Source organism: Ceratotherium simum, chromosome 9 (genome assembly GCF_057802395.1).
Source record: "Ceratotherium simum simum isolate JZ-2026a chromosome 9, ASM5780239v1, whole genome shotgun sequence".
In the NCBI taxonomy this organism is placed as follows: Eukaryota; Metazoa; Chordata; class Mammalia; order Perissodactyla; family Rhinocerotidae; genus Ceratotherium; species Ceratotherium simum.
Genome location: NC_141908.1, coordinates 77,766,504 through 77,787,269, shown reverse-complemented (window position 1 = coordinate 77,787,269; position 20,766 = coordinate 77,766,504). Strand labels below are relative to the sequence as shown.

Genomic DNA, 20,766 nt, shown 5'->3' with positions numbered 1-20,766 from the left:
TGGTTCCCGTATCTGGTTGCACGTCAGAATCACTTAGGGAGCTTTAAAAAAACATGTAGCAAATGAGAAGCTGAGCAGCCCAGAGCTCAGGGGAGTAAAGGAGAGGCCTGTGCGCCTGCTGAGCTAACACTTGGTTGACCTCCGCAGAACCCTTTCCGTTGCCTCTTTTTTTTGCATGACAAGAAATATGAGTAGAAATTCACCATGCCTGTTCTCAAGCTCTTTGTCAGAGAGATCTTTGGCTCTCGAAGAAATCTCCCTCTTGAAGGAGGCCCTGCCCTGGAAAAGCTCTCTTCAGAGTGGTATCCAGTGGGGCCTGAACTGGTATGAGACCCAGAGCTCAGGACAATGATAAGACTCGCTGTGGGAGCAGGTGGCTCAAAGTCTCTCGAGCACATCAAAACTGTCGGGCCTGCCCAGATTAGCAAGCAACTAAAGGTTGTGGAACAGAAGAGGATTGACAAATTGATGATCGAGATGGATGGCTCTGAGAATAGGTCTAAATTTGGTACAAGCACCCTGCTAGGAATATCTTGCTGTCTGTAAGGCTGGAGCTGCTGAAAAGGGGGTTCCCCTTGCTGTCACAGAATTGTGAATCCACTGGCAGTTCTGAAGTCGTCCTGCCAGTTCCAGCTTCCACTCTGATCAGGGATGGTTCTCATTCTGGCAACAGGCTGGCAGTGCAGGAGTTCATGATCCTCCTTCTCAGCCAGCTTCAGGGAAGCCATGCTCATTGGAGCTGAGGCTTACCACACCTGAGGGATGTCATCCAGGACATACAAGAAAACCAATCCCACAGTGTGAGACTGTTAGCCTGAATAATGTCCCCAAAGATGGCCATGTACCATCCCTGGAACCTTGCGTTGGCAGAAGGGATTTTGCAGATGTGATTGAGGTTGTGACCCTTGCGATGGGGAGATTATCCTGTGTCATCTGGTGGGCCCAGTGTAACCACGTGAGTCCTTACAAGCGGAGAACCTTTCCTGTCTGTAGTCAGAGAGAGAGAGGACAATGAGAGAAGGGTGAGAGGGTTGTGATGTTGCTGGCTTTGAAGAAGGAGGAGGGGGCCACAAGCCAAGGAATGTGGGTGACCTCCAGAAGCTGAGAACAGCCATTGGCTGACAGCCAACAAGAAAACGAGTGTCAGCTCAGTCCCATGTCTTTTTTTAAATTTTTTTTTGTGAGGAGGATCAGCCCTGTGCTAACATCTGCCAATCCTGCTCTTTTTTTTTTTTGCTGAGGAAGACTGGCCCTGGGCTAACATCCATGCCCATCTTCCTCCACTTTATATGGGACGCCGCCACAGCATGGCCTGACAAGCAGTGTGTCGGTGCGCGCCCAGGATCCGAACCTGCGAACCCCAGGCCGCCGCAGTGGAGCGCGTGCACTTAACTGCTTGCGCCACCGGGCCGGCCCAGTCCCACATCTTTAAGGAACTGAATTCTGCTAGCATCCCAAATGAGCAAGGGAACACATCCTCCCCTAGAACCTCCAGAAAGGAATTCAGCCCTGTTGACACCTTGATTTCAGCCCAGTGAGACCCATGTCAGACCTCTGACATACAGAGCTGTAAGATAGCAAATGTGGTGTGTAAGCTGCGAAGCTTGTGCTAATTTGTTATGGCAGCAGTAGAAAGTTAACACAAGGTTGAAGGGAGTTTGCTGCCAACGTCCTAGAGAATAAAGAAGCCCTGGTGCCGCCTGGAATGCAATTGGGAAAGCCGGCTATGTTGGTAATGTTGTAACTGGCATGGGCGACTTGCCTTTGAATTCTTCAGGTCTGGGACGTATGACCGGAACTTCAAATATCCCCATCACCCCAGCAAGTACATAATCCCTGAGCAGCTGGTGGACCTGTATGAATCTTTCATCAGGGAAAACCCAGTGGTGTCTATCAAAAAACCTTTAGCCATGATGATTGGGAAACTTGGAGGAAGTTCATTGCTAATTTATGTCTCTATGATTGGCTCAAAATCATCATTTTTCTCACCTTTCTCTCTCATCAAGTGTGGGTAGAGCAATGATACACTTAGAGTTTCTGAGGTATCAACAGGCAAGATCTCCAGTGGGTTTTTTGGGTGCAAAATACAGTATTCAGTAATAATGCCTGTCTCTCCCCACTTCCCCCAAGCAGAGCAAAACATACAGACTCCTAGCCCCCATCCACAGAGATTCAGATTCACTAGGTCTGAGGTGGTGCCTGGAAAACTACCTTTTAGAAAAAGATCCCCCAGGTAATTGTGATGCAGCCAACAGACTAGCCAGCACTTGAGACCTCTGGCCTACAGGTGCCATTTGTAATCTATTATGAACCATAAAGCTTGGATTGCGATAGATAACTTGATCTTGTCAAATTGCTAGGTTTGTGAGAGGACAAAAAAATGAAAAAATGAATAAAACATGGTACCTGCCTTCCAGAGGCTCCTAATCTAGTCAGAAGACACAGAGAGGCATAGGAGTTGAAGAATCTAGGAAAGTATTGTGAATAAGGCTGAGTGTGAGCATGTCCTTTGTAGGATAGATGGGATTTCTGCTGGTGGTGATGGGGGCAAGGAAAGGCCATACTCAGGAGTGAGCTCTAGGTCTTTTTATTTGGAAAGTATCAAAGGTAAAAATGTTGAAAGACTAGTGTAATAGCAACTGTAATCTAGATTGACCTAGATTTAATAATTGTTAAAATTTTGCCACATTTGCTCATTTGCTATATCTTTCTTTATACATTGCCCTTTTTTTCTTGCTAAATCTTGTGAAAGTAAATTGCTTACATCATGTTACTTCACCCAAATGTTTATGCATGCATCCTCCAAAAATAAGAACATTTGTCTACATAGCACAATATCATTAAAAGCTGGAAAATAGTAATTCCCGTCCATTCTCAAACTTCCCCAGTTGTCTCTCAAGATGTAGTCAAGGATTACATATTTCATTTGGTTGTTATATCTCTCTTATCTCTTAATTTAAAATGGTCTTCCTACCTTTCTTTTCTCCCTCGTGACATTTTTTAATTGAAAATTTTGCTGAGATAAATATAGTTTCATGCAAACTTAAGAAATAATACAGGGAGATCCTATGTACACTTTGCCAGTGTCTCCAAATAATAACATTCTGCAAAACTATAGTACAATATCACAACCAGGATATTGACATTGATACAACCCACCAATCTTATGCAAATTTCCCCAGTTTTACTTGTACTCATGCGTGAGTATTAAGTTCTATACAATTTTATCAATTGTGTAGGTTTGTACACAAACCTACAGTCAAGATACTCAGCAGTTCCAAAAACCACAAGAATCTCTCATGTTGCCATTTTATAACCACACTTCTCTCTCTCTCACATCCCTGCCCCTGCACCCCTAACTCTAGCCCCTGACGACCACTAATTTGTCTTCTGTTTCTAAAATTTTGTCATTTCAAGGACGTTATAAATTGAATCATATAGTTTATAATCTTGGGATTAGCTTTTTTCTGCTCAGCCCAATTCCCTGGAGATTCATCTAAGTTGTGTGTGTATCAATAGTTCAATCTTTTTTATTGCTAAATCATATTCTGAGGTATGTATGTGCTGCAGTTTGTTTAACCATGTTCCTGTGGAAGGACATCTGAGCTGATTCCACTTCTTGGAAATTATGAATAAAGCTGCTATGGACACTTGTGTACAGGTTTTTGTGTGAATGTAAGTTTTTATTTCTCTGGGATAAATGCCCAGGAGTGCAATTGCTGGGTTGTATGGTAGTTATATGTTTAATTTTTTAAGAAACTGTCAAACTGTTTTCTAGAGTGGCTATACCATTCTATATTTCCCCATAACATTTTTTTTTGAAGAATCCAAACCAGTTTTGTTTTAGAATGTCCCACCTACATTTTGTATTTGTTTGATCTTTTCCTAACAGCATCTTTCAATTTGTTCCTCTGTCTCCTGAGTTTCTGGTAGACTAGAGGTTAGGTCTAGAAATATCTCTAGGTGAGATATTTTTTATGTTGCATCACATGAACCCTAAGGAAGTCAGAGTGTGCTGGTGGACAACAAGTCTCGTTGGCACAGGGATTAACCACCACACAGCCCAGATCCAAAATGACAACAAACATGTATCAAGGGCCTCGGGCTATTGTGCCATGCGCCTGGAAGAGTGTGAGGTGAGGAGCAGGTTCCTGCCCCTAAAGAACTCTCAAGAATAACAGCTAATTCTAGTAGTGTGAGCCTCCTGATGGGGATATGCCAAGTAGTAGCTTGGAGGCGGCAGTTAATTCTGCTTTGGGGATATGTGTATGGGGTTATAAAACTTAACTGAAAGCTGAACTTTGACCTGGCCCTAGAATAAAAGAAAAATAGACTCCAAATAGAATAGCAATAAATAATGATCCTGAGGTAGCAGAGTGTATTTTGGAGGCCTTTGGGTTCTATATTAAGGAATTCAAATTTATGCGCAATAAAGAAGTTCTGAAGTTACTGAGTTTGTTTGTTTTTAAAGGTAAACTGTATTAATACTGGGGCCATGGAAAGTGTGGATGACAGCAGGTGGGAAGACCCACTAGTAAACCATGGCAATCATGTGTAAAATGTCCTAAACCAGGTGCCATAGAGAGAAGGAGTAGGGTTCAAATATTTATGGTTAGAATTCAAAAACATGTCTGAAGTTTTATGCTTTTGTGGCTATGACATTGCTACATTAAATGAGTTTGGAACACACTAGAGGTCGGGAGGGAAGTTGAATATTAACGTGTTGTGTTGTGAGTCTATGGGACAGTCGAGTAAAGATGTCCAGGAAGACTGTTAGAAATATAACTTCTGGAGCTCAGGGGATAGTGTAAGGAAGTGGCGATTGATCCTATAAACTCCCAGAAAGCACTGGTGCGGGGAGAGGGGGGCTTCTGGCGGGTTAAGGGGCAGACAAGAAATTGAACGAAGGGGTTCAATCCCGTTCTGAGGAAGCTTGCTGTCCATGTGCATGCTCCAGCTTCCTTCCATGGGAGACCAAAACAGCCTGGCAAGCGCTCGCCGACCCGCCAAGCTCGCTAAGCCCGCACGCGCCGGAAGGCAGCCCGGGGCAGGAGCCCGGGGCAGGGGCCCGGGGCGAGCGTGCGGGTCACGCGGAGGCCACGCGTGCGGGGGAAACGCGCGAGGGCGGCGGTGAGAGCGTGCGCCTGCGCAGTAGCCGGCCGTCGGTTAGGCGCAGACAGGCCCGCGGAGGATGGAGGGATGGAGCTGCCCCGGGACACGGCCAAGGTTTCCAACGCGGCTGATAACCACAGCAGGCGGGTCCACACCCTGTACACAGCCCCCGTACTGCAGCGGGGGCCCCACACCAACCTGGAAGCCATGCACTCCAGAGCGTCGTTGTTTTCCTCGGGCCGGAACTTCCAGGAGAGAGACCATGGCAAGACCACGTACCTGCCCAAGGACCAGGCCAAGGAGGGCGCGGGACACCGGCTCCTGAACGTGAGTGGGGCCCGGCGGGCGGAGGCCGTCCCCTGCCCGCCACCTGCGGGGCCAGGAAGGACCACGGGCAGTGCGTGCAGGTGGGAGGGACGGAGACCTGCCCTAAGTTGGGAGGTGGTCATACCTGAGGGGTTTCTTGTGGGACCTTGACAGTTATTGAACTTGTCAGAGCCCCGTTTTATCAACTGTGAAATGAAGACAGTACTACCTACCTTGTAGGGTTGTCTGAGGAACTAAAGGAGATAATGGTGTAAAGTGCTTAACACAGTGCAGAGCACAAAGTAAAGAGTCACTAAATGTTAGCGGCTGTCTTCTGCGTTGGGGTTTCCTTTATGTGGTTAGAGGGCTCAGCTCCGGAAACTTGAGTTCCCTTGTTTTCAGTTCCTGGGGTTCTTAGAGATGAACCTCTGGGAGCAAATCTGCATCAGGTCTGCAAAGTGAATTATTGGCCTCGAGTTCTTAATTAGAAAGATAAATTTATATTTGAAATGTGTGGAACTCTTGGAGTTTACCGTTTAGTGGTATCACCAGAGGATGGAGGAAATGGAAAAGGGGAATCAAATTGAAACTCAGCTTTTCAAAGTTGTTAGAGGGTTATTAGGAAATGTTACATTCTCTATTGGTCATAAGTTATTAAAAAATAGTATAGATAAAAGTATTTATCAGGAAACAAATGGTACAAAAAGATGATGTCCTTCTCTGTAAAATTAAGAAGTTGAATTACTTGATCTCTAAAGTACCCTTTTAATTCTAAAAACTTAGACTACTCTTCACTCGTTGTTATGATAAATTAAGAGCATATTAGGATTTAGCTATAGGATAATACTAGGAAAAATTGCAAAGGTTGTGTAAGAGAGAGGTGCTTGGAAATCTAGGCCATAGTAGGTTTTTGTTGTATATCTTAAGGAATTTGGACTTTATTCTGTAGAATGGTGATTTCCAATATTTTTTTGAGGATCTCTTTTTATTGTAAAAAAAGAAATCTCTCCACGTAAGAGTAACCGGCTCTTTACTGTCTACTGACTGGGAAAATCTTTTATGACAAAAAGCTACCATTGGCAGTGTTTTTAATGGGATTTGCTTGTAGATGCGACAGCATCTACATACATTCAAAAAAGATTGGTGCACCTGTATGCAAGGTCTATTGTTTTCCCAAGTGTGGTTCCCAAATTATTTGACTGTAGAATATTTTAATGTTTTGACAAAACCATAAAAAGAGCTTAGGAAATGAAATATGCACTTGAATTTAGTTATGACCTCATAAATGAATTATTTTGACACAGATCGAGAGGAATGAGTTTATGTAGCATAGGTGTTTATTATACAGTAAACTTAGAGTAATGTGATAACTATATGTTATTAAAATTATCATAACAGCTGCTATAAGATATGTGATGTAGACCATTGAATACGGAGTGGATAGTCCTCTTCAGTTAAGTAAATGCTGTCTTGACATCAGTACACAGATGAAACATTATATATTTGGGCAACAGGTAGTCTTTTCTACATCTTCTTGGCATCTTTTGTGTATGGCACATGATTTCTTCAAAGAGGATTATCATAGGATAATAAGAGCTATATAGTTATGTTTAGCATTTTCTGTACAAAATACATATTTTTTATTTTTTTATTTTATTGAGGTCATAATAATTTATAACATTGTGAAATTTCAGTTGTACATTATTATTTGTCAGTCACTGTATATATGTGCCCCTTCACCCCTTATGCCCAGCCCCAACTCTCTTCCCCTCTGGTAACCACTAATCTGTTCTCTTTGTCCATGTGTTTATCTTCCACATATGAGTGAAATCTTATGGTGTTTCTCTTCCCCCGTCTGGCTTGTTTCGTTTAATATAATACCCTCAAGGTCCATCCCTGTTGTTGCAAATGATACATCTTTTGTCTTTTTTTATGCCTGAATAGTATTCCATTGTATATATGTATACCACATCTTCTTTATCCATTCATCAGTTGATGGGCACTTGGGTTGCTTCCACATCTTGGCTATTGTGAATAATGCTGCAAGGAACATAGGGGTGCCTATGTCTCTTTGAATTGTTAATTTCAAGTTCTTTGCATACCCAGTAGTGGGATAGCTGGGTCATATGGTATTTCTACTTTTAATTTTTTGAGAAATCTCCATACTGTTTTCCATAGTGGCTGCACCAGTTTCCATTCCCACCAGCAGTGTATGAGAGTTCCCTTTTCTCCACATCCTCTCCAACATTTGTTTTTTGTCTTGGTAATTATAGCCATTCTGACAGGTGTAAGGTGATATCTCATTGTAGTTTTGATTTGCATTTCCCTCGGGATTAGTGATGTTGAACACCTTTCATGTGCCTGCTGGCCATCTGTATAACTTCTTTGGAAAAATGTCTGTTCATATCTTCTGCCCATTTTTTGATCTAGTTATTTGTTTTGTTGTTGTTGAGTTCTTTATATATTTTGGGGATTAACCCCTTGTCGGATATATGATATTTTTTCCCAATTGGTGGGTTGTCTTTTTGTTTTGTTCCTGGTTTCCTTTGCCTTGCAGAAGCTCTTTAGTCTGATGTAGTCCCATTTGTTTATTTTTTCTTTTGTTTCTCTTGTGGGAGTAGACATGGTATTTGAAAAGATGCTGCTAAGACCGATGTCAGTGTGTACTCCCTATATTTTCTTTTAGGAGTTTTATGGTTTCATGTCTTACCCTCAAGTCTTTAATATATTTTGAGTTAATTTTTGTGTATGGCGAAAGATAATGGTCTTCTTTTATTCCTTTGCATGTGGCTGTCCAGTTTTCCCAACACCATTTATTGAAGAGACTTTCCTTTCTCCATTGTATGTTCTTGGCTCCTCTGTCGAAGATGAGCTGTCCACAGATGTGTAATTTTATTTCTGGGCTTTCACTTCTGTTCCATTGATCTGTGTGTCTGTTTTTGTATCAGTACCATACTGTTTTGATTATTATAGCTTTGTAGTATATTTTGAAGTCAGGGATTGTGATGCTTCCAGCTTTGTTCTTTTTTCTCAGGATTGCTTTAGCTCTTTGGGATCTTTTGTTGCCCCATATGAGTTTTAGTATTCTTTGTTCTATTTCCGTGAAGAATGTCATTGGGATTCTGATTGAGATTGCATTGAATCTGTAGATTGCTTTAGGTAGTATGGACATTTTAACTGTGTTTATTCTTCCAATCCATGAGCATGGAATATCTTTCCATTTCTTTGTCATCATCGATTTCTTTCAATAATGTCTTATACTTTTCATTGTATAGGTCTTTCACCTCCTTGGTTAAATTTATTCCTAGATATTTCATTCTTTTTGTTGCAATTGTAAATGGGATTGTATTCTTGACTTCTCTTTCTGTTAGTTCTGTTTGTCATATATGGCCTTTCTTATGTTGAGGTACTTTCCTTCTATATCCATTTTATTGAGAGTTTTTATCATAAAGGGATGTTGGATCTTGTCAGATGTTTTCTCTGCATCTATTGAGATCATCATGTGATTTTTATTCCTCATTCTGTTAATGTGGTGTATCACATTGATTAATTTGTGTATGTTGAACCATCCCTGTGTCCCTGGTATAAATCCCACTTGATCATGGTGTATGATCCTTTTAATGTATTGCTGATTTTGGTTTGGTAATATTTTTGTGTGTGTGTGTGAGAAGATCAGCCCTGAGCTAACATCCATGCTAATCCTCCTCTTTTTGCCGAGGAAGACCGGCTCTGAGCTAACATCTATTGCCAATCCTCCTCCTTTGTTTTTTTTCCACCAAAGCCCCAGTAGGTAGTTGTACATCATAGTTGCACATCCTTCTAGTTGCTGTATGTGGGACGCGGCCTCAGCATGGCCAGAGAAGCGGTGCGTCGGTGCGTGCCCGGGATCCGAATCCGGGCCGCCAGTAGCGGAGCGCGCACACTTAACTGCTAAGCCGTGGGGCCGGCCCTGGTTTGCTAATATTTTGTTCAGGATTTTTGCATCTATGTTCATCAGCGATGTTGACCTGTAATTTTCCTTCTTTGTGTTGTCCTCGTCTGGCTTTGGGATCAGGGTGATGTTGGCCTCATAGAATGTGTTAGGAAGTGTTCCGTCTTTTTCAATTTTTTGAAATAGTTTGAGAAGGATAGGTATTAAATCTTCTTTGAATGTTTGGTAGAATTCTCCAGAGAAGCCATCTGGTCCTGGACTTTTATTTTTTGGGAGGTTTTTGATTATTTCAATCTGTTTACTTGTGATTGATCTATTTGGATTCTCTCTTTCTTCTTGATTCATGTTTGGGAGGTTGTATGCATCTAAAAATTTATGCATTTCTTCTAGATTGCCCAGTTTGTTGGCTTATAGTATTCTCTTATAATCCTTTGTATTTCTGTGGTATCCATTGTAATCTCTCCTCTTTCATTGCTAATTTTTTTTATTTGTGCCTTCTGTCTTTTTTACTTAGTGAGTGTGGCTAACGGTTTGTGAATTTTGTTTATCTTCTCAAAGAACCAGCTCTTAGTTTCACTGATCCTTTCTACTGTCTTTTTGGTTTCAATTTCATTTATTTCTGCTCTAATTTTTATTATTTCCCTCCTGCTGACTTTGGGCTTTGTTTGTTGTTCTTTTTCTGGTTCTGTTAGGTGTAGTTTAAGATTGCTTATTTGAGATTTTTCTTGTTTGTTAAGATGGGCCTGTATTGCTGTGAATTTCCCTCTCAGGACCACTTTTGCTGCATCCCATATGAGTTGGTATGGTGTATTTTCATTTTCATTTGTCTCCAGATATTTTTTGATTTCTTCTTTAATTTCTCATTGATCCATTTGTTGTTTAGTAGCATGTTGTTTAGTCTCCACATATTTGTCACTTTGCTAGCTTTTTTCTTTTAGTGATTTCTAGTTTCATAGCATTATGGTCAGAAAAGATGCTTGATATGATTTCCGTCTTCTTAAATTTATTGAGACTTGCCTTGTTTCCCAACATGGTCTATCCTTGGGAATGTTCCCTGTGCACTTGCGAAGAATGTGTATTCTGCTGTTTTTGGATGGCGTGTTCTATATATATCTATTAAGTCCATCTGGTCTAGTTTTTCATTTATTTCCACTATTTCCTTATTGACTTTCTGTCTGGATGATCTATCCATTGATGTAAGTGGGGTGTTGAGGTCCCCTACTATTATTGTGTTGTTGTTAATTTCTCCTTTTAGGTCTGTTAATTGTTGTTTTATGTACTTTGGTGCTCCTGTGTTAGGTGCATATATATTTATAAGTGTTATGTCCTCTTGGTGGAGTGTCCCTTTTATCTTTGTATACTGCCCCTCTTTGTCTCTTATTGCCTTTTTTTTTTTTTAAAGGCAACTTCTCCCCCCGTTTTTTTTTGAGGAAGATTGGCCCTGAGCTAACATCTGTTGCCAGTCTTCCTCTTTTTTCTCCCCAAAGCCCCAGTACATAGTTGTATATCCTAGGTGTAGGTCCTTCTACTTCTTCTATATGGGATGCTGCCTCAGCATGGCTTGATGAGCAGTTAGTAGGTCCACACCCAGGATCCGAACTGGCGAACCCCGGGCCATTGAAGCAGAATGTGTGAACTTAGCCACTATGCCACCAGGCTGGCCCCTCTCATTGCCTTTTTTTTTTTTTTTGAGGAAGATAGGCCCTGAGCTACCATCCATTGCCAGCCCTCCTCTTTTTGCTGAGGAAGATTAGCCCTGAGCTAACACCTGTGCCTATCTTCCTCTGTTTTGTATGGGGGACACTGCCACAGCATGGCTTGATGAGCAGTGCATAGGTCCATGCTCGGGATCCGAACTGGCAAACCCCAGGCCGCCAAAGTGGAGCACGTGAACTTAACCACTACGCTGCCAGGCCAGCCCCCTCATTGCCTTCTTTATCTTGAAGTCTGCTTTGTCTGATGTTAAGTATGGCAATATCTGCTTTCTTTTGTTTGCCATTAGCTTGGACTATTATCTTCCATCCCTTCCCTCTGAGTCTGTGTTTGTCTTTTAGGGCTGAGATGTGTTTCCTGGAGGCACCATATTGTTGGGTCTTGTTTTTTAATCCATCCAGCCACTCTGTATCTTTTGATTGCAGAATTCGATGCATTTACATTTAGAGTGATTATTGAGATATGAGGGCTTAATGCTGCCATTTTATCACTTGTTTTCTGGTTATTTTGTATTTCCCTTGTTTCTCGTCCCGTGTATTTCTGACTGCCAGTTCAGTTTGGTGGTTCTCTGTGATGGTTTTCTCAGTTGTCTCTTTATTTATCATTTTTGTCTCTGTTCTGATTTTTTGTTTAGTGATTACCATGAAGTATAAAAGACCTCGTAGATGAGGTAATCTATTTTCTGATAGCCTCGTATTTTCTGAGTCTAAGCAGGTTCCATCCCTTTCTGCTTCCCCATCTAAGTTATTTTTTTCACAACTTCTTCTGTTTTGTGTTGTGAGTTTTTGATTAAAATGAAGTGATTACAGTTATTTTTGACGTTTTCCTTCCCTTTATCTTTATAATTGTTTGCTAACCTGTTCTGATAGAGAGCTGCAGTTTTCTGATTTTGTCTATTTATCTCCTTGCTCAAGGCTTGGTAAACCCTTTCTTTTTTTTTTTTTTTTTAGGTATGAGGGCCTTCTTGATCATTTCTTGTAGGAGTGGGTCTTGTGGCAACGAACTCCCTCAGTTTTTGTTTATCTGGGAAGGTTTTTATTTCTCCATCATATGGATATTTTTGCTGGATAGAGTATTCTTGGCTGAAAGTTTTTGTCTTTCAGAATTTTGAATATATCATTACACTCTCTCCTATCCTGTAAAGTTTCTGCTGAGAAATCCACTGAAAGCCCTAGGGGTTTCTTTGTAAGTTATTTTCCTCTGCCTTGCTCCCCTTAATATTTTTTCTTTGTCATGGGCTTTTGCCAGCTTTACTAATATATGTATTAGAGAACGTCTTTTTTACATTGATGTAATTAGGAGTTCTATTAGCTTCATTTACATGTAATTCCAGCTCCTTCCCCAGGTTTGGGAAGTTCTCAGCTATTATTTCTTTGAACAAGCTCTCTGCTCCTTTTTCCCTTTCTTCTCCCTCTGGAATAACCATAATCGTTATGTTGCCTTACCTAATTGAGTCGGATATTTCTCAGAGAATTTCTTCATTTCTTTTTCGTCTTAGTTCTCTCTCCTCCTCCATCTGAAGCATTTCTATATTTCTGTCCTCTAAATTACTAATTCTTTCCTCCATAATATCAGCTGTGTGATTTAAGGAGTCCAGATTTTTCTTTATCTAATTCATTGTTTTTCATCTCCAACATTTCTGATTTTTTTTTTAGTTTCAATCTCTTTTGTGAAGAATTCCCTCTGTTTGTTAATTTTATTCCTGATTTCATTGAACTGTCTTTCTGAGTTTTCTTGTAACTCATTGAGTTTCTTTATGATAAGTGTTTTGAATTCTCTGTCATTTACATTGTAAATTTCTGTGACTTTAGGATTGGTTTCTGGAGATTTGTCATTTTCCATCTGATCTGGAGTGTTAATGTATTTCTTCATGGTGTTTGATGAAGTGGACCTTTGCCAGCACAAAGTAGTAGTATCTGGTTGCATATTCCACCTGCCACCACTGGGCAGGGCAGGAGCTGTGTTTTCTGAACCCGCCACTGGAAGTTGTGACTGTCCGCTGGAACCTGTGCTAGCAGGGCCCATCTGCGTCTGTCTGCTGGCCACCACTGCCTGGCAGGTGACACACGTAGGCTCAGGCACTCTGGCGCAGATCTATGGCTCTGGCCAGCTGGCCAAGCTGGTGCGCCAGGCAGGAGGGGAGGGCAGGGGTGCCCTGCCCTCTTTCATGCACAGAAGCCTGCTCTTCACTCACCAGTGCCCTGCCTGGGTGCTGGGCTTGCTGGGGGCACCCACGTGGTGGCTAAGCCACTTCAGTGTGGAGCGCCCGCACGGGCCGGGATGTAACCCTGAGAGCAAAAGTGTTCATGTGGAGGCCTTCCCACTTCTCTGCCTCCTCCCAGAGTTGCGCACTGGCTGCTGCACGTGGAGCTGCGACCTAGATTGCTGCTGCTGGGGAGGGGGAGGAGATCCGCTCACCAACTCTGCTTCCCGGGGATCCAGTACCCCCACCTTCAGGTGTATGGCTGCATGGATCTCACAGATGTCCTGTTTTGCTATGTGGATATCCTCTGTTGGTTCATCATTGTCCTTTTGGTTATATCTTTGTAGGGAGAGACTAAGGGAACAGCTCACTCCACTGTGTTGCGACATCACTCTCTCCAGACTTTTTAATACAAGTGCCGCTAGACTTCTATAAAGGTGGGGCCAAAAGTGACAGGGATGAAAGGCATAGTGGAATTAACTGAGATCAAAATTCTCGGTAATTCTAGGTGGTGTCAGAAGGCTTTATGAGAGTAGTCTTTAGAACTTTTGTTTGAGGTTCTAGTGGAATTTTGGCAAAGAGTTGTTTTGCTCATGTTGCTGCCATTGAAGAAAGCTCTGCTCAGATGAGGAAGGAAAAATAAAAAGGTAGTAAAATGAAGGTGGGGGCAGTATTTTTACCAGATTGTTAAGGATAACTGGAGCATCAGTATTCTAAAAGGAGTATTTTCCCAATTATTTTGTATTTATTAAAATGTGCAGGGGCCGGCCTGGTGGTGTAGTGGTTGAGTTCGCATGCTCTGGTTCGGCGGCCTGGGCTTCACAGGTTTGGATCCCAGGTGCAGACCTACACACCACTCATCATGCCATGCTGTGGCGGTGTCCCATATAAAGCAGAGGGAGATGGGTATGGATGTTAGCCCAGGGCCAATCTTCCTCAGCAAAAAGAGGAGGATTGGCAACAGATGTTAGCTCAGGGTAATGTTCCTCACCAAACAAAAAAAAAAGGGGATTCAGGGGCTGGCCCAGTGGTGTAGTGATTGAGTTTACGCGCTCCGCTTTGGTGGCCCGGGGTTCGCAGTTTCAGATCCCGGGAGCGGACCTACGCACTGCTTGTCAAGCCATGCTGTGGCAGCATCCCACATACAAAGTAGAGGAAGATTGGCATAGATGTTAGCCCAGGGCCAGTCTTCCTCAGCAAAAAGAGGAGGATTGGCAACAGCTGTTAGCTCAGGGCCAATCTTCCTCACACACACACAAAAAATGTGCATTCAAAGTAGACTTCCATAATAAGGTTAGCAAAATGTTGGAAAGCATGAGCTTCCGCATTAAATACACATATAATGTACCACAGTTTGTTATTTTTGTGATAATACAGTAATTGTCATTCAATTACCTTAAACTACAAATTAAATCATGTATATAAAACACATTAAACCCGTCAGATGCAACAATAACAAAATGACCCAAGATACATAAAACAAATTTTTTCAATACAACTAAAGTGTTATATACTTTAAAACAAAATTTTCAGCATAACTGAGGATTTATTATGTACTTAAAAAATTGAACAAGTGATTCTTGGAAGACACATAACAACAGAGATTCCTGGGAAGTTAATGCTCATAAATTTATAAACCCATGTTGATTCAAGTTCAGCAAAGGTTGGGGATAAATATAATTCTCCTTTTCAGGTTAGATTTTTAATAGGCAATTTTCCCCTGTTCCCCTCACCTCTCCGCTATAGTTGCCTCCCCTCCTTTTCTTTTTAATTTACTTCTAAAACTTATGTTAAAATGTCTTGTAATTTTTAAAGGCTAACAGTGGTGTGTAGTGACCTTAAGAACAAAGTTAAATACCAACCCCCAAATATCAGTCAATGAAGTTACTGTGGAGGAAATCACACAGCTAAGAACCGAAAGCCATCTGTTCATGGCTCCATTCCAGTGTACCTGCTGTTCTAAAGGATTAAATTCCAGTTCCTTCAGTGGCTGATAACTGAAGGATCGCTGCCAGGTGTGGGATACAGTACCTCCTCCAAATCAGATTAAGTCTGTGATGTGGTCATGAGGGTCACTTTTAGTTAGCAAGGAGAACTCGTTCACGCTACTGTGCGTTTCTCTCGTCTCTCATTATTTCCTTAATGATTTTATATTTAATTGTGTACATTTTTGTTTCTCTGATAACTTATTGATAAACTTTTTGAGGGTAGGGATTAGTTTCTTAGTCATATTAATGTCCTGCTGCCTAGAATAATACCTTAGTCTATACCTTAGTCTTACCAAACACTCATAAAATATTTAATTGAAGTAATCTTTTATCTAGTTATGTTCTTTTTTGCCTTCTAAAGTCTTAAATTAATTTCTTTACATTGTAGATGCTGAGAAAAACGCTTAAAGGGTCTGAAAGTAAAGAACTGGAAGTAACACCTGAGGCACCCACTTTGGTGCCGTTTGGGGATGTGGTATGTATGACTAATCCTCAGTAAACCTGTACAGATTACTCCTTATTTCGTATGAAGACTGGTAATGTTTATTACTTGGTAAGCAAAAAATATGTGTAGAGAATGCTCCTCTCTGATAACAGAATCAGAAAAGCAGTCTAAAAATCATTGAAATCATGGAAAACATCTTGATTCACATACAAAAAATGTTTTCTATACTAGAGATTCTCAGACTCTAGTTACATCAGAATCATCTGGGATACTTTTTTTAAAGACATTGATTCGTGGGCCCCACCTAAGATCTGCTAACTTCGAATTTGAGAATGGGGCCTAGAAATCTGTATTTGTATTGAGCTCTTCAGGTGATTGTATTTATTGTCAGATTTAGGAACCTTTGAGCTACAGTTTGAAAATTGACCCCACACCTCTCCCTTATCCAAAAAATAATAAACCCCAGAAACAAAAGTAAACACACTCAGCAGTTGTACACATACACACAAACACACAGGTAGGATCCAATGTCTAGGCTGAGAATCAGAAAAATCTGTTTTTCTTTTGGGTGCTAAAGAGTATAGGATATGAGGATCTATGTACGTTTAGAACTGTCAGATATTGTGGTATTCTTTATTACAGTTAAGCTTTCTTTTCTGAACATTATTAGAATAGTTAGGGGGTGTGAAATGAGAATCTCTTTTGTCCCTCTTCTCTAGCTCATATCATATACTAATACATTTTCTTGATTAAAAAATATATGATGAATTTAACATCACCTTTTTTGGGGAAAAAGTTAGTCTATGTTAATGAGTACATTTTTGTTTTTACAAAGTGACTGAGGTGTGCATTTATCCATATAATTATATAACACTTTCTTGCCTATATCACCAAGTTAGAGTATAAGCCTTCACTGTCTGAATCTAAACTTAGAAAACGTTGTTTGAAATCACTTTTGGCTGTAAGCTGTTATGCATGTCATTATGTTGACATAGCAATTTCCATAATCCACACTCTTGAATATGACTTCTGCATCTGTTTAGAACTGACATTTTGAAGAATATTTTGATTTCACCTATACTTCCTAATTTCATAGTCTGTATTTTCCTTATTTGAATTACATATTGCTAGACATTAAAAAGCTGCTCTTGAGGATCTGCTGGAAGTATGTGACAGAGAGATGCTTGGCATGTGGTTGATAGCTCCTCCCAGTGCATGATTCAGTCACATCACTTTCTTTTTGAAAGTTCTGTGATTTATTCTGGGATGTTTGGCAAGATTTGCACATGTGTAGGCAATGATGAAGAACTGCATCACAACCCACTACTCCTATTTCGGATAGTCACATCCCATTGTCAGAAAAAATGTGAAAAAGCTGCCTCTTAAAATTGGGCACATAAAATGCTTTTGTGAATAGCTTCCTGGTTGCTTTCCTGTTTTCAGTGCATGTTTGAGGGTGCTTGGGAGTGAAGGTATTGACATGGTTATTGTTTGGGCCACAGATGGGTCTTAGAATCTGTGGCAACGTTAGTTATACCTGGCCTATGAATGGTCATCATTGTTTTTGAGTGTTAAATCTTTTTCTGTACTTAAATAGAAATTTATTCTCTTTCCTATGTTATATGGATCTATTATATAAAAATATAGAGAGCTATTGAAATATATGGAAAATTAAGGTAGATGCCCATGGCTTCATGTTGAGATACTTCGCAGGCAGTCAGTGATTTATCAGTGTTATTGTTTAGAATTATGCAGTACAGAATTGTAGCTATGCTCCCGTTTTACCCTCCTCACATACAACCGATGATTCGTGGAATCACCTGTGGCAGTACCCCTTAAAATCCCTTTGAATTTGAAAACCTAGAACCTTTCCTTTGACATAACATTTTATACCTATGTTTCCTAAAGAAGTAGACCACAATATTTTCTTCTTTAGGATTTTGTCATTCAGATACAGTAGTCTTTTAATTAAATACTGAACGCTAACCTATTTTTCTTTATTGTTCTAAAACCAAATCCTTAAATTTACTTACACTTAAAAATACTATTGGGCCATTTATTTTGTCTCACAGTGTTTAAAATAATATTGCTTTTATTTTTACTGGGTTTTTAAGACCAAACATGGCTAAATATACTTGGCTAATACTGCATACTAATACTCAAGTGTTCCTGTATTCATTTTGTATTTGATTTTATGGTTAAACACAAGATACAATTTTCTTTAACATTTAAAAACGCTTTGGACAAGAGAGAATGAATATTTCACAGCCCTTGGCATATTATAGTCAATGAATGGTTGTTGAATGAAGAAAATAGTTTTAGGATACTGGATAAAAAGGCTTATCTGAAGCAAGACATATTTCTTATATGCGAGATGCTATATTTTATCAGTTGTCATTGAATATAAAGTAAAAATGACTCCAAGAGTGATGATTGGATTTACGTCAATAATGAACCATTCTTTTGCTTTGTGTTCTTGTTCGTGTTAAGTTTACTTTAAACAAATCCTGCCTATTTTTATTCTGTAATTCTGCTTTCTGGTGTTTTCATTAACTAGATATTTCTAATGAGAAACAGTATCTTTAATGAGAAAAACTAACAAAGTGGAGTTTTTTTTTTTAAGTATAGTTTGGTGTAGAGTAAGATGGAAGAAAAGTTAATTTTTAAAAATTCATTCACTGTGTTTTATTTTGATTGTTATAGGTTGGCTGCCTGGCTATTCATGTAAAGAACTGCAGACATTTTACGCCTAAGAGTATCCTTTCTTTTGATTTAAGAACTGTACTATGGTCGTATATCACTGTTTCAATTATATGTTGCTGCATTACAAAACACTCCAAGACTTAGTTGCTTAAAACATTAACTATTTTGTTATCAGTTACTATCTGTGTGTTCATTAGGTGGTACTTCTGCTTCAGTATATCACAGCTGGGACTGTAGTCATCTGCAGTTCAGGAGGGCTAGAATGTCTAAAATGGCTCTTTTACGTGTCTGGTGCTTTAGTGAGCATGGCTGGGAGACTGGACTTAGCTGGGGTGCTGAAATGGTTGGACCTTTCTCTCTTTCCATGTGGTCCCAGGGTCTTGTCTTTCATCATTTTTTTCCTGCATTAATTTTGATTTTTATAAAAATATATGTTACATTAAAAATTATTTATCTTGATTACTGAAGTTTTTGGTGTCCCTTAAATTTTGCACCCTGGCACGTGCCTCTCTCCCCCAACCTAGTCCCAGCCTTGGTCATGTCCATTGCGTGTTCAGGTCGTCACAGGGCCAGGCAGATTCAAGAGCAGAGGAAAATACACTCCACTTTCTGATGAGAGTGACAAAAGATTTTCAGCCCTCTGTAATCCACCTCAGTCACCATATAAGTTAAAGGAAAAATACATATCTTCTTGGATGATAATACTAATTTATTTCTAAGTAATAACTGTGCTTCTCTTAAACATTGTTTAAAGGATTTATTTATCTTGGTGCCTTTAAACAAGCTGAATCTTTATTATTAGATTTAGTAAGCATAAAACCAGTCTCATTATGAAGACTTGGTGTTTTCTCTTTTAAGTAAAGTTAATTATTGAAGAGAATTCTATATAAAGAGATTTTTGAAGATAATTAAGTCATAAAAACAAAGTTGTTTTAATGCATGGAATGCTACAAAAGATAAAAGTACAGACCCAAATAGTAGTATAAGTGAAGGATATAGTGAGGTGAATTAGAGAGTAAAATGCTGCTTTAAATTTTGTTGTCTTAAAATTAAAAGTAAATTACTCTCAAGTGACATATTTTTTGAATTTCTACATAATTATGCTTAGAAAAAAATTTCAACTATATATTGCAAACATTTAGTCACCTTGAAAAATAATATATAGAAAAATTTGCAAAGGAATTATAGTGGAAATGTGAGGATAAAAATATGAGAAGTGATCTAAGGAAGAATCAATCCTTCTTTTCCTACTTATATTGTGCCTACCATTGATGGACAAAATACTATTTTAAAAGACTTTTTTTATTGTTTAATATGCTCTACAATTACCTTATTTATTTATTTGATTATTCTTAGCTTTTGGCATGAATTGTTTAATGGATTAGTTTTATAATGAGTTATTGTTCAATTACAACAAAATTTGCTTCCTAAATATCTGTTTTTCAGTTGGTTTACAACATTACAATAATTTCTTCATTCGCATCTCTATAAACAATGTTGTGAAATCTACAAAACTTTGTAGCTTGCTACCCCAAAACAATGAAAAGAACACTATAATTAAGTTTAACGAAGTGAAGTATTTTTCCGTACAGGTAAAGTTCTCTTCTAGATATAAGAATGCATCTTTATAGTCTCAAATATTCTACACTAATTATGCTTTTATAGGGGATAGGAAAGAAACAAACACAGTGACTTTTTATTTGATATTTTACATTATTCTGTTTCTATATTATGGGCTATACTGGTATTTTTTTAATAAACAGCTTGCTGTAAAATGCATAGTCTTGGTGGTCTTCTTCCCTGTGATTCTGAATGTTTATCACACACCCATTTTTCATCATCTTGCTCTCCCCCTCCCGCCTACCCTCTTCCACCCTGTTGTAGTCAGTTTGGGCTGCTATAACAAGTTACTGTAGACTGGGTGGCCTATACAACAAACATTTATCTCACCTTTCTGAAGGCTGGGAACTTCAAGATCAAGGTGCTGGCAGATCTGGTGTCTGGTGAGAGCTTGCTTTCTGGTTTGCCAATGGCCGTCTTCTCATCGTATAGTGACATGGCAGAGAGCAAAGAGAGATCATCTTTCTTGTGTCTCTTCTTGTAACCTAATTACCTCTCAAACACCCCGCCTACAAATACCATCACGTTGAGGATTCAGGCTTCAACATGTGAATTTGAGGGAACGCAAATGCTCAGTCCATAGCACACCTTTTCTTTTGTTCATCTCCTCCTCCTTCCCTCTCTCCCTTCTTCTTTTATAGACTCTTATTATTTTTGCATGGATTAACTTATTCAGTCTTTATAACAATCCCCAAAATATATATACTCTTATTATCATCCTTATTTTGCAGATGAGGAAACAGGT

At 39.7% G+C, this 20,766-nt stretch overlaps 1 protein-coding gene and 1 pseudogene across 1 annotated transcript in view; both read left to right on the top strand.

Annotated features, from left to right (window-relative positions):
- The first annotated feature begins 16 nt into the window (after nucleotides 1-16).
- LOC147916350 (alpha-enolase pseudogene) lies at nucleotides 17-1,835 on the top strand (annotated as a pseudogene).
- Nucleotides 1,836-5,199: 3,364 nt separating this feature from the next.
- CATSPERT (catsper channel auxiliary subunit tau) overlaps nucleotides 5,200-20,766 on the top strand; it is a 57,723-nt gene continuing 42,156 nt past the window's right edge. Inside the window, exons 1-4 of the mRNA XM_004426868.3 lie at nucleotides 5,200-5,439; nucleotides 15,642-15,728; nucleotides 18,402-18,453; nucleotides 19,848-19,993. Of these exons, the coding sequence (XP_004426925.2) occupies nucleotides 5,200-5,439; nucleotides 15,642-15,728; nucleotides 18,402-18,453; nucleotides 19,848-19,993 (525 nt within the window). The remainder of the gene's footprint in view (nucleotides 5,440-15,641; nucleotides 15,729-18,401; nucleotides 18,454-19,847; nucleotides 19,994-20,766) is intronic.